Below are 14608 nucleotides of genomic sequence, written 5' to 3' on the forward strand. Positions count from 1 at the left end.
CAGAATCTCTGCGTAGCAAAAAAACTTAATAGATCAGTTACATATTGACCAATGTTGATTAATCGGTGCTACACTAATTATTCGGTTGGATTAATCGGTTGGGGTCTGGTAAATATGCTTACATCTAGGTGTAGCTGATCCGTCCAGTGGCCGATGATCTTGTATTCCATGGTGCTGTTTGCAATCTGGTATTGGTAGATCTCGTAGCGACCAGGAGCGTCTCCATTCACGTTGAAGACAACCGGGGTGCCAGCAATTCCTGAGGACCCCCCCCCCCCAAAAAAAGAAACCTCTTAGTTTTTAAGTGCATTGAAAACCGTGAATACCAGAGTTAGACAGTAGGGCAAACACTTATTTCATTATGTCACGTGTTAAAATGAGGCTACAGGGGAACTTGAAGCCAACGCTGTTATAGTGTTAATGATGAGAACAAAATAAATGTTGACAGCCATGTTGTCCTGGTCCTTTGAGGAGGGCCAGGGCTGCTGTCTGTTCATGTTCCCATATCATTTCACACTCCTTCATTCTGCTTATTGCCCCTTTGCTTGTTATCCACAAGGTCCCCACTCAGAGTGCTAACGAATGACAGCACTGATTTTGATTACCACTTTGAGGTCTCTCTCATCCCTCTGCTTCTCGTATCTGGGCCAGACTACAAACCCCTCTCCGGCTTCACAACTTGTTATAAAAATGTGGCGTGAGGAATGAGGATTCACAGATTTGGTAATGAGAGCCCACCACCCAGCTTCCCCAGCAGCTCCGATGAAATGACACTTAATAGGATCCAAGATGTCTACTTTCTTTGACTAAAATTTCCTTTTCCTGCTGCATTTTACATTGAAACATCTAACATTTCTATAGCATGTTGAAATGCAGAGAACCAGTGACAAAAACAGGCTGAAATGTGTTTTTGATTGCCTAATGCTGACAGTCAGTGAATAGGGATGCATTTTCTGCAATTGAAAAGACCTATATAGTATAGAACAAACTAGATGTTTTATTAACCCCTAAAGAAAATTACTGTCATTATGGCTGCTGCATTCACAGTCCAGACTCTCATATCATTTGTGCTATTTCCTCTCACTCCTATTTCACCCTGTTCCTTTCTGCATCCCTGTCTCTGGCTTTGGAGCTGTATGTTTTTGATGTGCTGTTACTGGCCCTCCAACCTGCCCACTGTTTGACTGTGTCGCCTATGGTTTGACTGTGTTGTGTGCTGCTGTTTCTCTGTATTTTTTTCCGGTCTCTGCTCACCCCAAACGGTCGAGAATGAGCCTGAGCCTCGTTTCTGTTGGAGCTTTTTTTTTTTTTCCCATTAAAGCAAGTTTTTTCTTTTCACTGTTGCCAAGTGGGAAGGAAAAAAAAAACACTCGCCCACTTGCTCTCTGGGGATTTGTTGGATTTCTCTCTGTATAATAATTGCAAGGTCTTGACCTTACTGCATTAAGTGCTTTAAGATAATTTCATGTTGTGATTTGACACTGTGAATAAAATTGAATTGAATACACCATGATCTACTTCTGTGCATTAAACACCGGATCACGAAGGTAGTGTGAGGTATTGCAGACCCTGCAGATATTGAAGAATCTCAGCCTTCTTCCTATAGATACCTTTGGCTCTTTTTCATGTAGCACAGTCCAGTTTCCAGCTACACTAGAAGGTATTTGTAGCTAGAAATGAATTCTACCTGAATATGACGACTGGTATATGCTTCTTTCTCCTGTAATCCCCCATCGTCTTCTTAGTCTATGATACACAGAACTAATGGTGGCTCTCAGCAGTCAATTATATCCACAGTAGTGCCTCTGTAGCCTGCTTTATATCCTCCATGAATGCACTCCACAATTGGAGTCATCAAAAAAAAAAGTCTGAAAGAAGCAACTGTTGGTGCTGCAGTGGTTGTCCAGTGTATTGACTTGTGCTCAGGAGTTTTCCAGAGGCACATTTCTGCAGACACACCTACAGTGGTGTGCAAGTTGGGTAAACCCTGATCCAGGAGATCAGTGCTGACTCTACCAGCAGCCTTTTTAGCAAACCTGGCTGGATTGTATCAACTGTTTATAGGGCACTCATAGAAATACTCTGAAATTCAACATTTCAACTTTTGTGTGATACTGGACACAACAAGACTTTATTACTTTAGTGAAATTTTTCACATTTTATTCATTATGTAGAAAATCAAGGTTAATGAAGTTGCCATATTTGGTTCCTTACCCATAAATTCTGAAAAAAACACACATAAGGTTAAAGGAACATGTATTTTAGAACATTAGAACATCACTTTTAGAACATTAGATCAACATGAGTGCTGATCCAGACACTTGTCAACATCCACATTATCCCTTTGAACATTATTCCTTACATTAGTACCATTACTTCATGGTACCTAACAAAGCAGGTACACTCACTGTTCATGCAGAGGTGGACCTTATAGACCCTGTAGACCACATTTGACCTGAGATTGTTGACTCACTGTCTTGTAATGTATGCACAAATGACCAAAAATAGTCACTTGCCTGATAAAGGGTTAAATAGGGCACAAGACATTGTTCTGGCTTCATCATCACAATGTGCAATAGTCACATCGAGTGTTAAAAGAAAGATGACGCATATAGATGAAAAAATCATCAGCTCTGATGTTAGTAGAGGATCTGTGGCTTTGCTCTTTATGGGTCGGCAAGGTGACAGTTACATTGACTCTGGTGAACTGTGTGACATATTTACCATACTCTCAGGTTGTGTAAGAGTGTGAAAATTTCACAGCTATATGTACTCTGGGGCTTCCTCTGCTTCTTTCTGTTCAGTCATTTCCTGACCTGTGATAAGTAGAGTGTTCTGAGTGAGGTTGTGGGTAAGATGATGGGGGAAAGGTTACGAGCCACAGACAGGGTTGGATGGGTAGGAGGTGTCAGGTCATCAGCCTGGTCCTAATCTCCCTCAAGATGCCTTTTTCCCTTTTTCTTGACACTTGCAATCTTTCTCATGCCAGTCCCAACCTGCATTTGTTATTCCAGTTTTTTTCTTGTAGACTTGTTGCCTCGCTCTAATTATCACCTTCCCTGCTCTCTTAAAGCCCCTTCCTTCTGGTTTAACAGTGCTTATTAGGTTGCTTGTAACCCGAGATTTGTTGTTCAGGAAGAACCAAATTTCTCTGCAGGGTATGCTATTATCAGCACAAAACTGATTTATGCCACGACACACACTCCAAGTCCTTCAATATCATCTTCAAATGAGTCTCAGAGGACGACTCAATGTGTTAATATGAAGCAATGCTGCAGAGATTCGTCTACTTCATGAGAATAAAGTTTTAGAGTTGTAGAAGTGACGGAGACACTTTTAACAACTGGGGTGGAAGTAGGAAGGAAGTTCATGAGGTTCTGATCTGATGTGGTAACATGGATTTGTATGGGTTTTTTACATTGGCACATAAAAGGTCCGGAGTAGTCTCTTTTTGTTGTGCAGCCAATAACTGTGTAGATTTTGGCAGAATGTTAAAGAAGAGGCATGGCTGAAGTCTCCACAGAGAATCATGAATGTGTTTGTTCCTTTGTTGTTAGCAGATGTTGGAATATAAACTGCAATGACAAGTCCAACTGTAAATTCCCTGGACAACTAGTATGGATCTCAAAAACAAATGCTAAAAGTTGAATGTCCTTGTTGCATGTACAGTATGTTCTTTGAGGTCTCCTTGTTTTCTGTGCACTCTTAGCTTCATTGTCATAACACCAAGAAAACACTCCGCTGGTGGTAGACTCATGCACAGTATATAATCTGTAAGCCACATGGTAGTGAAGCAAACATGGCTGCTCTCCAAATATATGTTCTTCCTAAGGGAGGAAGGTCTCCAGTTGCTCCAGCTTGTCAGTTGAAGAGCGAACATTCACCATAGTAATATATCATTGAGCTGATTTAGAAGTTCTCCTTCATGCTCTCACCCTCACACCCTCCTGTTTCTCTTTATTCCTGCTTAGATTCCCTGAAGTCTCGTCCTTAATGGTTCAGTGGGGATGTTGTGTCTTACGCCAGTTAACTTTGCAAACAGCAGAAGGTCAAGCCAATCCTGTCAGGAGTAGACTGTATTTGGCTGTGTCTACTTCTGCTCCTCAGCATGGACTAGTTTACCCGATACCATGAATAAAAAAAGCAAATATCTCATCCACTTTTGAAGCCCGTACCTCACAATTACACAGAGGAAAATCAGGGGTTTTTTTTTCTTTTTTTTTTTTAAACAATTTTTATTTATTTCTCATTTTTATCTGTATAATGCAATCTGATCTCCTCAAGTTGAGAAGCAAGAAAATAAACACAAGAACAGAAAGCAAACGAATGAAAAGAAGAGCCTGTGTTGTGTGTCAGAATGTGTTTAGGTCCCTTAATAGACACATTTTTCCCTGACTGTCAGCCATTTCCCCCAGTTTCTTGTAGAGATTTTCTTTCAACTTCAGATTATATGTAAGATGTTCCATGACAAGTATATCATCTGTGATTGAAAGCCATTGTTTGTAAGACGGAGCATCAGTCTTAAGCCAGTTCTTTGTTATGGCCTTCTTCCCGGCCACCAGGAGGATCTGGACAAGATATCGGTCTCCTTTATGCACCATTTTTTCCAAACGTCTGAGGCACAGAACAAGACAAGAATTTGGGATTTGATATTCCAACACATCAGAAGTTGATTTTCCATTGACCCTCAAATTGCGTGAATATAACTTGCGCAAAAAAATGTACCTAATGGAAAAACAACAATTTCGCCAAAACTCTCGTTTTTCGATTAAAAGATTCTGCACTGGCAAGAGGTGGTTTTTCAGGCGTAGCACAAATGGTATATCATGCAAAACTGCAATGGAAAGACCTTTTTCTGCAACTAGAGTCATGTGAATAAAAAAGACTGGATGTTGACGGACGTTACAACAAGCGAGGATAAATATATATATATATATATATATGTGTGTGTGTGTGTGTGTATAATGAGTATGTCTGTAAATCAACACGATATTTATGCCTGTCACCATGTTTATGGAATGACTTCTCATGTCATCTTACAATAATAAAATATCGCATTTGTGATTTAATGGAAAAAAACGACATTACACACTTCTGTTTTTTCGACATTTAGTAAATATCGGTAAAGTTTTGCGTATATGTCCAATGGAAAAGTGACTACAGAGAGCTGAGTGAACATTCCCCCAGAAGGGTTGAATATTTGTGCATTTCCAAAATGTGTGTGTGATCTGAATCCATGTGGTTACAAAGTCTCCAACATGGCTGTTAAGTATTCATTTGTTTACTTTTAATTTTAGTCCATCCATCCATTATCTTCCGCTTATCCGGGGCCGGGTCGCGGGGGTAACAGTCTAAGCAGGGATGCCCAGACTTCCCTCTCCCCAGACACTTCTTCCAGCTCTTCCGGGGGGACCCCGAGGCGTTCCCAGGCCAGCCGAGAGACATAGTCTCTCCAACATGTCCTGGGTCTTCCCCGAGGTCTCCTCCCGGTGGGACATGCCCGGAACACCTCCCCAGGGAGGCGTCCAGGAGGCATCCGAAACAGATGCCCGAGCCACCTCAGCTGGCCCCTCTCGACGCGGAGGAGCAGCGGCTCTACTCCGAGCTCCTCCCTGGTGACTGAGCTCCTCACCCTATCTCTAAGGGTGTGCCCAGCCACCCGACGGAGGAAACTCATTTCAACTGCTTGTATCCGGGATCTTGTCCTTTCGGTCATGACCCAAAGCTCATGACCATAGGTGAGGGTAGGAACGTAGATTGACCGGTAAATCGAGAGCTTCGCCTCTCGGCTCAGCTCCTTCTTTACCACAACCGACCGGTACAGCGACTGCATCACTGCAGACGCTGCACCGATCCGTCTGTCAATCTCACGCTCCATCCTTCCCTCACTCGTGAACAAGACCCCGAGATACTTAAACTCCTCCACTTGAGGCAAAGACTCCCCACCGACCCGGAGAGGGCAGACCACCTTTTTCCGGTCGAGAACCATGGCCTCGGATTTGGAGGTGCTGACCCTCATCCCGCTCGCGTCACACTCGGCTGCAAACCGCCCCAGTGCACGCTGAAGGTCCAGGTTCGATGAGGCCAACAGGACAACATCATCTGCAAAAAGCAGAGATGAAATCCTGTGGTCCCCAAACCGGACCCCCTCCAGCCCTTGGCTGCGCCTAGAAATTCTGTCCATAAAAATTATGAACAGAACCGGTGACAAAGGGCAGCCCTGCTGGAGTCCAAGATGCACCTGGAACAGGTCTGACTTACTGCCGGCAATGCGAACCAGGCTCCTGCTTCGGTCATACAAGGACCGGACTGCCCTTAAAAAAGGGCCCCGGACCCCATACTCCTGAAGCACCCCCCACAGGATACCACGAGGGACACGGTCGAACGCCTTCTCCAGATCCACAAAACACATGTGGACTGGTTGGGCAAACTCCCATGAACCCTCAAGCACCCGATGGAGAGTATAGAGCTGGTCCAGCGTTCCACAACCAGGACGAAAACCGCATTGTTCCTCCTGGATCCGAGGTTCTACTATCGGTTGGATCCTCCTCTCCAGTACCCTGGAATAGACTTTCCCCGGGAGGCTGAGGAGTGTGATCCCCCTATAGTTGGAGCACATCCTCCGGTCCCCTTTCTTAAAAAGGGGAACCACCACCCCGGTCTGCCAATCCAGAGGTACTGTCCCCGACCGCCACACGATGTTACAGAGACATGTCAACCAAGACAGTCCCTGCACATCCAGAGACTTAAGGTACTCAGGGCGAATCTCATCCACCCCCGGTGCCCTGCCACCGAGGAGCTTGCCAACCACCTCAGTGACTTCAGCTTGGGTGATGGACGAGTCAACCTCTGAGACCTCAGCCTCTGCTTCTTCTATGGAAGACGTGGCAGTGGGATTGAGGAGATCCTCGAAGTATTCCTTCCACCGCCCGACAACATCCCCAGTCGAGATCAGCAGCTCCCCACTTCCACTGTAAACAGTGTTTGTGGTGCACTGCTTTCCCCTCCTTAGGCGCCGGATGGTTTGCCAGAATTTCCTCGAGGCCGACCGATAGTCCTCCTCCATGGCCTCCCCGAACTCCACCCAGACCCGAGTTTTTGCCTCCACAACTGCCTGAGCTGCAGCACGCTTGGCCTTCCGGTACCCATCAGCTGCCTCGGGAGTCCCACGGGCCAACAAGCCCCGATAAGACTCCTTCTTCAGCTTGACAGCATCCCTTACTTTCGGGGTCCACCACCGGGTTCGGGGATTGCCTCCACGACAGGCACCGGAGACCTTGCGACCACAGCTCCGAGCAGCCGCTTCGACAATGGAGGTGGAGAACATGGTCCACTCGGACTCAATGTCCCCAGCCTCCCCCGGGATCTGGGAGAAGCTCTCCCGGAGGTGGGAGTTGAAGACCGCACTGACGTCGGGTTCTGCCAGACGTTCCCAACAGACCCTCACAACACGTTTGGGCCTGCCGAGTCGGTCCGGTTTTCTCCTTCGTCAGCGGATCCAACTCACCACCAGGTGGTGATCGGTTGACAGCTCTGCCCCTCTCTTCACCCAAGTGTCCAAAACACGCGGCCGGAGGTCTGATGATACGACAATGAAGTCGATCATCGACCTCCGGCCTAGGGTGTCCTGGTGCCAAGTGCACTTATGGACATCCCTGTGCTGGAACATGGTGTTTGTTATGGACAAACTGTGACTAGCACAGAAGTCCAATAACAGAACACCACTCGGGTTCAGATCAGGGAGGCCGTTCCTCCCCATCACCCCCCTCCAGGTCTCACTGTCGTTGCCCACGTGGGCATTGAAGTCACCCAGGAGAACAATGGAGTCCCCAGTCGGAGCACCATCCAGCACCCCTCCCAGGGACTCCAAGAAGGCTGGGTATTCTGCACTGCTGTTCGGCCCGTGGGCTGAAACAACAGTGAGGCACCTGTCCCCAACCCGAAGGCGTAGGGACGCGACCCTCTCTTTCACCGGGGTGAACTCCAACACATGGCGGCTGAGCTGAGGGGCTATGAGTAAGCCCACACCAGCCCGCCGCCTCTCACCGTGGGCAACGCCAGAGAAGTGGAGAGTCCAGCCCCTTTCGAGGGGTTGGGTTCCAGAGCCCAGGCTGTGTGTGGAGGTGAGCCTGACTATGTCTAGACGGTATCTCTCAACCTCCCTCACAAGCTCTGGCTCCTTCCCCCCCAGCGAAGTGACATTCCATGTCCCAAGAGCTAGACTCCGTGTCCGGGGATCGGGTTGTCGGGCTCCCTGCCTTCGACTGTCACCCAATCCACACTGCACCCGGCCCCTATGATTCCCTCGATGGGTGGTGAGTCCATCGGAGGGCGGACCCACGTCGCTCTTTCGGGCTGGGCCCGGCCGGACCCTGTGGGCATAGGTCCGACCACCAGGCGCTTGCATACGAGCCCCAACCCCAGGCCTGGCTCCAGGGTGGGGCCCCGGCTGCGCCGTACCGGGCGACGTCACTTTCTTATGATGTTTCTTCTTCATAGGGGCTTCTGAACTGCTCTTAGTCTGGCCCGTCACCCTGGACCTGTTTGCCTTGGGAGACCCTACCAGGGGCATAAAGCCCCCGACAACATAGCTCCTGGGATCATTCGGGCACTCAAACTCCCCCACCACGATAAGGTGGCAGTTCAAAGGGGAGTTTTAATTTTAGGTGTGATGAAATAACAAATTCGATTTTTCCAATTAAATTCTCTGAATTTAGGTGATTTTTGATGTTGATTGGTGTGTTTGCCACATATCAGAAAATCAGTTTTAATAAAGAACACACTACAAATAAATAAACACTGCACCCATTGCCCTCTATATATCATATAACAAATAAATATAATGTATCATGCCCATGTATTGAGACTCAGACTTCTGATTTGGCACTCATACACAATTTATACCTTGTAAGTACTTCATCATGATCTCTTGTCTGTTTAGCTGAATGGCATTCCCTCCCCATTACCATTTGTAACCTTATGCATGTGCACGACCGCAGAAACAACAACGGCAGTAATGATGGCAACCTCAGCTGAGACTACTGGGCCTTATTTCACCTTATCAGCTTTGGCTACAGTAACTGCACTCAAGGGGCAAATAAAATAATCGACAACTGCAGCATCTGCAGAATAAAAATCAAAGATGCTGGATCCATCACGTCTAATTTTATCAAGCGCCTGAAAACAGTCTGAGAGGTTAATAACTTAATAGGTAAAAAATTAATATTGGCACCTATGGGCTGTAAGCAAACACTGTTTAGCTCAGCATCAGCTACCTAATGTTAGCTTATTACTTTCGTAGTAAAGGGAGGTTGAATTGATGGGCATTTGCTGAATAGCTTCAACAATACATGATAATCTAATTTTATTTTTAGAGTATTTAAAGACAGTGAAACCCAAATTTTCCAAATATGTGCCATTCAGTTCATATTAACCCTTAAGGACCTAAAGCATCTATTGATCTGAAATGTTGAATAACTTTTGAAGCACTAATCTTATCAATACATTTAAATAATTCAGGTAAAATGCAGTTTCTCTGCTTTTCAGTGAGATCAAATATGACCTATTTGGACATTCGGAGACTCCATAATGAACATGGAAACACCACCATACTCTGCAACATTGATTTACAAAAAAAAAAAAAAAAAGTATTAGTTTGATAAATCACAGAGGTGGAAGCCACTTGTTTTTATGCTCAGTTAATGATATATTTTGCTGAAAAAGTAACTTTTTCTTCAGTTTCCTCTGTTTTGGTATAATAACCTTTGGATTTACACTTGAGCTTTTATAAACATCTACCTGAGCAGTAAATTAAATATCAGAAAATACTTGATTTTTAGGGGAAAATGCCAAATGCAGCAAATAATATTATAATAAAAGGTGATAAATCCCTAAGCAAAGGCCAAATGTTGAGAAAGATTGATTTGGAAATCAGCACAAAAATATTTCAAGATGTTTAATAATGAAAAAGTTTATGTTGATATCATTTTTAACTTCATGAGGAAAGTTTTCATTGTACGTTCTTTTGCGGTAGCCTATTTAACCCATAAAGACCCAAACATCCACCATCAACTTAAACCATCTACTTATGTAACTGTTTAATACCTGTTGGTCCACTAATCCTATCAATCCATGTAAATATTTGGTGTAAAATGCAGTTTGTCATCTTTTCATGGTTATCAGATATGACCCATTTGGATGTTCAGAGGCTCCGTCGTTACAGTGGAAACACTGCCATCTTCTACAACATTGTTTCACCAGTAAAACCTATGGAGTTTGATCAGTGACAGTGGATGGACACACTGGGTTTATGTTCAGTTAATGATGTATTTAACTGAACAAGTCACTTTTTCTTCAGTTTTCTCTGTTTTTTATATAAAAACCTTCTACTTTAAATCTGAGTTTAATGAACATCTACATGATCAGTAAATTAAATATAGGAAAATATATGATTTACACTGAGAAAACACAAAATACAGTGGATAATATTATAATAAAAATTATTTTGGAAGTGCCACCAAAGTAGCGGTGGGTCTTTATGGGTTAAAGTGAGCATGCAGCTAGTACACATAACTAATCATAGCTGCAAGAAACGACAGAAGATCATAGCATTTTCATAACAACCATAAGACACTTGATATTTGACTCCCACATACTTTACTCTGTGTTCAGCTCCTGTGAAAATGTATCTGAAAGTGTAGTACATTCACTTGAGTCAAAGGACTAATACTTATTTGACTGCTTTGTTCCTCTCAGTAGGTCATAGTATTGAATTTTGTTTGTTATTACAAAACTGTATGCGGTTTTGAGACCACATTTTTTCTCCCATCTGCAAATATGCAGGAGCCAGGGGTCTCATCTTAATCCATCGGGTTTAATTGCATTAGTATCACCTTAATACGTTATCTAGAGGGCATGTCTAAGACAACAGAGTCATGAGCAATTATGGTTTTCTTGCACATCTAAGCAATACAGGGATTTCATAGGATGTATGTTTCTACCTATTCAATTAATTGATTAGTTTCACCTCTTAAGTCATGCAGAGCCAGCAAATATTAACACACATCTTGTTTGGTACCTATTTTATACTTCAAAACTCTAAGGAATGAAAGTCATGCCACATAGTCGAAAATATACTGACACTAAGTTAAGTTCTGAATAAATGCCCTTGAAATGAAATATTTGCAGAAAAAGCAATTATTTAATTTGTTGGTTTGGACTCATAATGCTGTGTTTAATACTTTATGCATTGATTAGTATATATATACATATATATATATATATATATATATATATATATATATATATATATATATATATATATATATACAGACACACACACACACAATTTATTTGCCACAAGAAAATTGACATGATAGAAAATGTTTTTATTCTGTGTGTCCTCCTTCTTTCTCAATGACTGCCTTCACACGCTTCCTGAAACTTGCGCAAGTGTTCCTCAAATATTCGGGTGACAACTTCTCCCATTCTTCTTTAATAGTATCTTCCAGACTTTCTGGTAATAGTTTTGCTCATAGTCATTCTCTTCTTTACATTATAAACAGTCTTTATGGACACTCCAACTATTTTTGAAATCTCCTTTGGCGTGACGAGTGCATTCAGCAAATCACACACTCTTTGACGTTTGCTTTCCTGATTACTCATATGGGCAAAAGTTTCTGAAAAGGTATGGATAATAGTGTTAGGTATGATTATGACATCAATATATGTTTGGTTTCAAAACAATTGATGTAGTGCCTGCTGAGAAAAAACAACTAAATGTTCATTGTAAATTTTGCTTCCCCACCCTGTATGTATGTGTATATATATATATACATATATATATATATATATATATATATACATATATATATATATTTATATTTATATTTATATATATATTTATATGATGAGTAAAAATAGATCAGTGAAATGTTTTGTCCTGAATTTCATATTAGATTGTTTTGTTTTGTTTTTTCTTTTGATTTAATGATTTATTCCGGACATGCAATGGAATTTAGCAATATATATGAACAAGCAAAACTTAAAAAAATAATACAAAAATCAACAATCAAGACAAGCTTAGACAGAAGAACAGCACAGCACAGATTAATGTGCCACATGAATTTCCAAACAGGCTTTTATTTTCTCCCAGTTTTAAGACAGGTAGGGGTGTCCAAGGAGGCGTATTTAATCATTATGTGTTCAAACAAAATTACAATATTCAGGATACCACATCGCTAAAAGGAATAAAACAGATTGACCCTTAAACTCCATTAAAAGCCATTACTGGAGGCCATGATGAGTCTAATGTGTTTGCATGTGTTTTAGAAAATGTGATCAAAATAAGATGCATGCTGAACTTTAAAAGTGTGGACGTGGATTCTGTGAACTCTGTGTCTTTAATGAACACATTTGCTTCACATAATAATACAAATGGTAACAGATTCGCCACACATTTCCTCTTCCATCGAAAGGTGGTTACATTAGTACGTAGAAGTAGAGTATTTCAGATGAAGGAAAGTGGCTATTACTGTTTGTGTGTAACAGCCTCACCTTTTCAGCACAGATTAATTACTGTTAGTAACATCTGAGCAAATCAGTTTCCCTCACCGTGAAATATAATCTTGTGAGTGCTTCCTCAAGATGCCCAAATTAAATTAGGGATCAAACCTCATGAAAACAAACAGCGTTAAATGGCTTTGTTGAGACCCAATGTTACAGTCACCTATGAATCACGGCACATTTTGCACTAGTGCTCTGTCAGGTTTACAGTTGTGCTCATAAGTTTACATATCCTGACAGAATGCACATGGGACGGTCTTGGATGTTCCAACATGTCAATGATCCAAAACACAAGGCCAAGTCGACCTGTCATTGGCTACAGCAGAAAAAAGTGAAGGAGTGTCCATCTCAGACTCCTGACCTCAGTATCATTGAGCCACTTTGGGGAGGTCTCAAACATGCAATTCATGCAAGAAAACCCAAAATCTTAAAGGAACTGAAGGTGTTTTTCCAAGAATGGGCAGCTTTACCATCTGAGAAAATAAAATGCCTCATCCACAACTACCACAAAAGACTTCAAGATGTCATTGATATTAACCCTCTGGTATCCAGGTGCGCCTTTTAGGTACACTTTGCACTTCGTGTTAAAAAACTTCATATTATTTTTCACAATTTAGATAAGGTTAGAATTCAAAAGTTGTTCACTTTTGCATGATCTTTAAAATTCTGGCCATCAACTAAAATTTGCACATTGTAAACAAAAGAAAATTACAAGACTAGCATCTGTCTCCCAAGTGTGCCTAAAACGCACTATTTCTTCCATTTGATATGTATGATTAGGACTGACCTTGATTTACAAAAATAAAATCAAATTACAGCAGAAAAAAAAATCAATATATTATAGGGGTGGGCAAGTTAACGCGTTATTACAGCGTTAACGCATTCATAAAATAACGCCGACAATTTTTTAAAAATCTCACGTTAATGCCGTTTTATTATTGTTCTGCCTTTCAAGCAAGTCTTAGTTGATTTATACATACGGACTCTTATTTTGAAACTCATGCTTTTATTTTGCCGGTCCACAGCAGTCATTTTATCTCGATGCTAACTTGAATGGGAAAATCCATAGACACGCTAACGATTAGCATTTACAGTTTAATTTAAGATTTACAACGTCTTTTTATCCAGCAACAAAGGTTCACATCAGAGATATTTTATTCTATTCATTCTTACAACAACTGAACATAAAATACTCACAAGCAAATGTTTTTGGGGCCATACAAACAGAGTGAAAGAAACGTGTCTGTTAGTTCGTTCTTATGTTCGAACTGACTACAGTAACATCGAAAGGACAAAACATACGTTAGTGCCACTTATTCTGACCACTTCAGGGCGCCTTTTGCTTGCTTTGAACAACTGAACATCACATATTATTGGGATTATTAGTATTAGTACTTATTAGTGGGCTTAAGACTCCTGTCAATCACTCACAACTGTAAATACACTGGTGGGGATATAAACATGTGTAAAAGTAGTGTTTTTTTTACATGGACATTTTCATTTGAAATGTCTTCAGATGGTGGGGTTGAGAAGGACACAGTTGTTTGGAAGCACTGATGTGCAATTATTTTTTATCACCGGAGTACTTCCAGTCTGAAATATCACTAAAAGGCAATACATGCTGTTGATGCCCCCCAACAACTATGCGATTAATCGCAGAAATCCACGCGATTAATCACGATTACAAAATTTAATCGCTGCCCAGCACTAATATATAATTTTTAATAGTTTGATTTATAGGTGTGCATTTTACACACACTTGGTGACAGATGGTAGTATTTTTGAACATTTGACCTAGCGCCAAAAATAATAATGCAAATTAACCAGTGTTGGAGTTAATCATTGACATATGCCAGGCTGCAAAAATCAAATAATATGTGACCCACTTTTTATGTAGAATATTGAAAAAAAATAAATGTTTTGTGTTTTTTGCATCCAAAAAAATGGTTTGTTTACGTTACAAACATGGCATTTAAAGGGTTAAAAAATGTGACAATTATTGAGTATTTGGTATTTTTATTTATAGCTCAAGTTGATGAAATAG

General features: G+C 41.8%; 1 protein-coding gene across 2 annotated transcripts in view; it reads right to left on the bottom strand.

Moving 5' to 3' along the window:
- LOC115422873 (metabotropic glutamate receptor 4-like) overlaps positions 1–14608 on the bottom strand; it is a 277054-nt gene that overhangs the window by 15373 nt on the left and 247073 nt on the right. For both annotated transcript variants that reach the window (XM_030139485.1, XM_030139486.1), the window contains exon 8: positions 123–259. In XM_030139485.1, the coding sequence (XP_029995345.1) occupies positions 123–259 (137 nt within the window). The remainder of the gene's footprint in view (positions 1–122; positions 260–14608) is intronic.

This window comes from Sphaeramia orbicularis, chromosome 7 (genome assembly GCF_902148855.1).
Source record: "Sphaeramia orbicularis chromosome 7, fSphaOr1.1, whole genome shotgun sequence".
NCBI lineage: Eukaryota > Metazoa > Chordata > Actinopteri > Kurtiformes > Apogonidae > Sphaeramia > Sphaeramia orbicularis.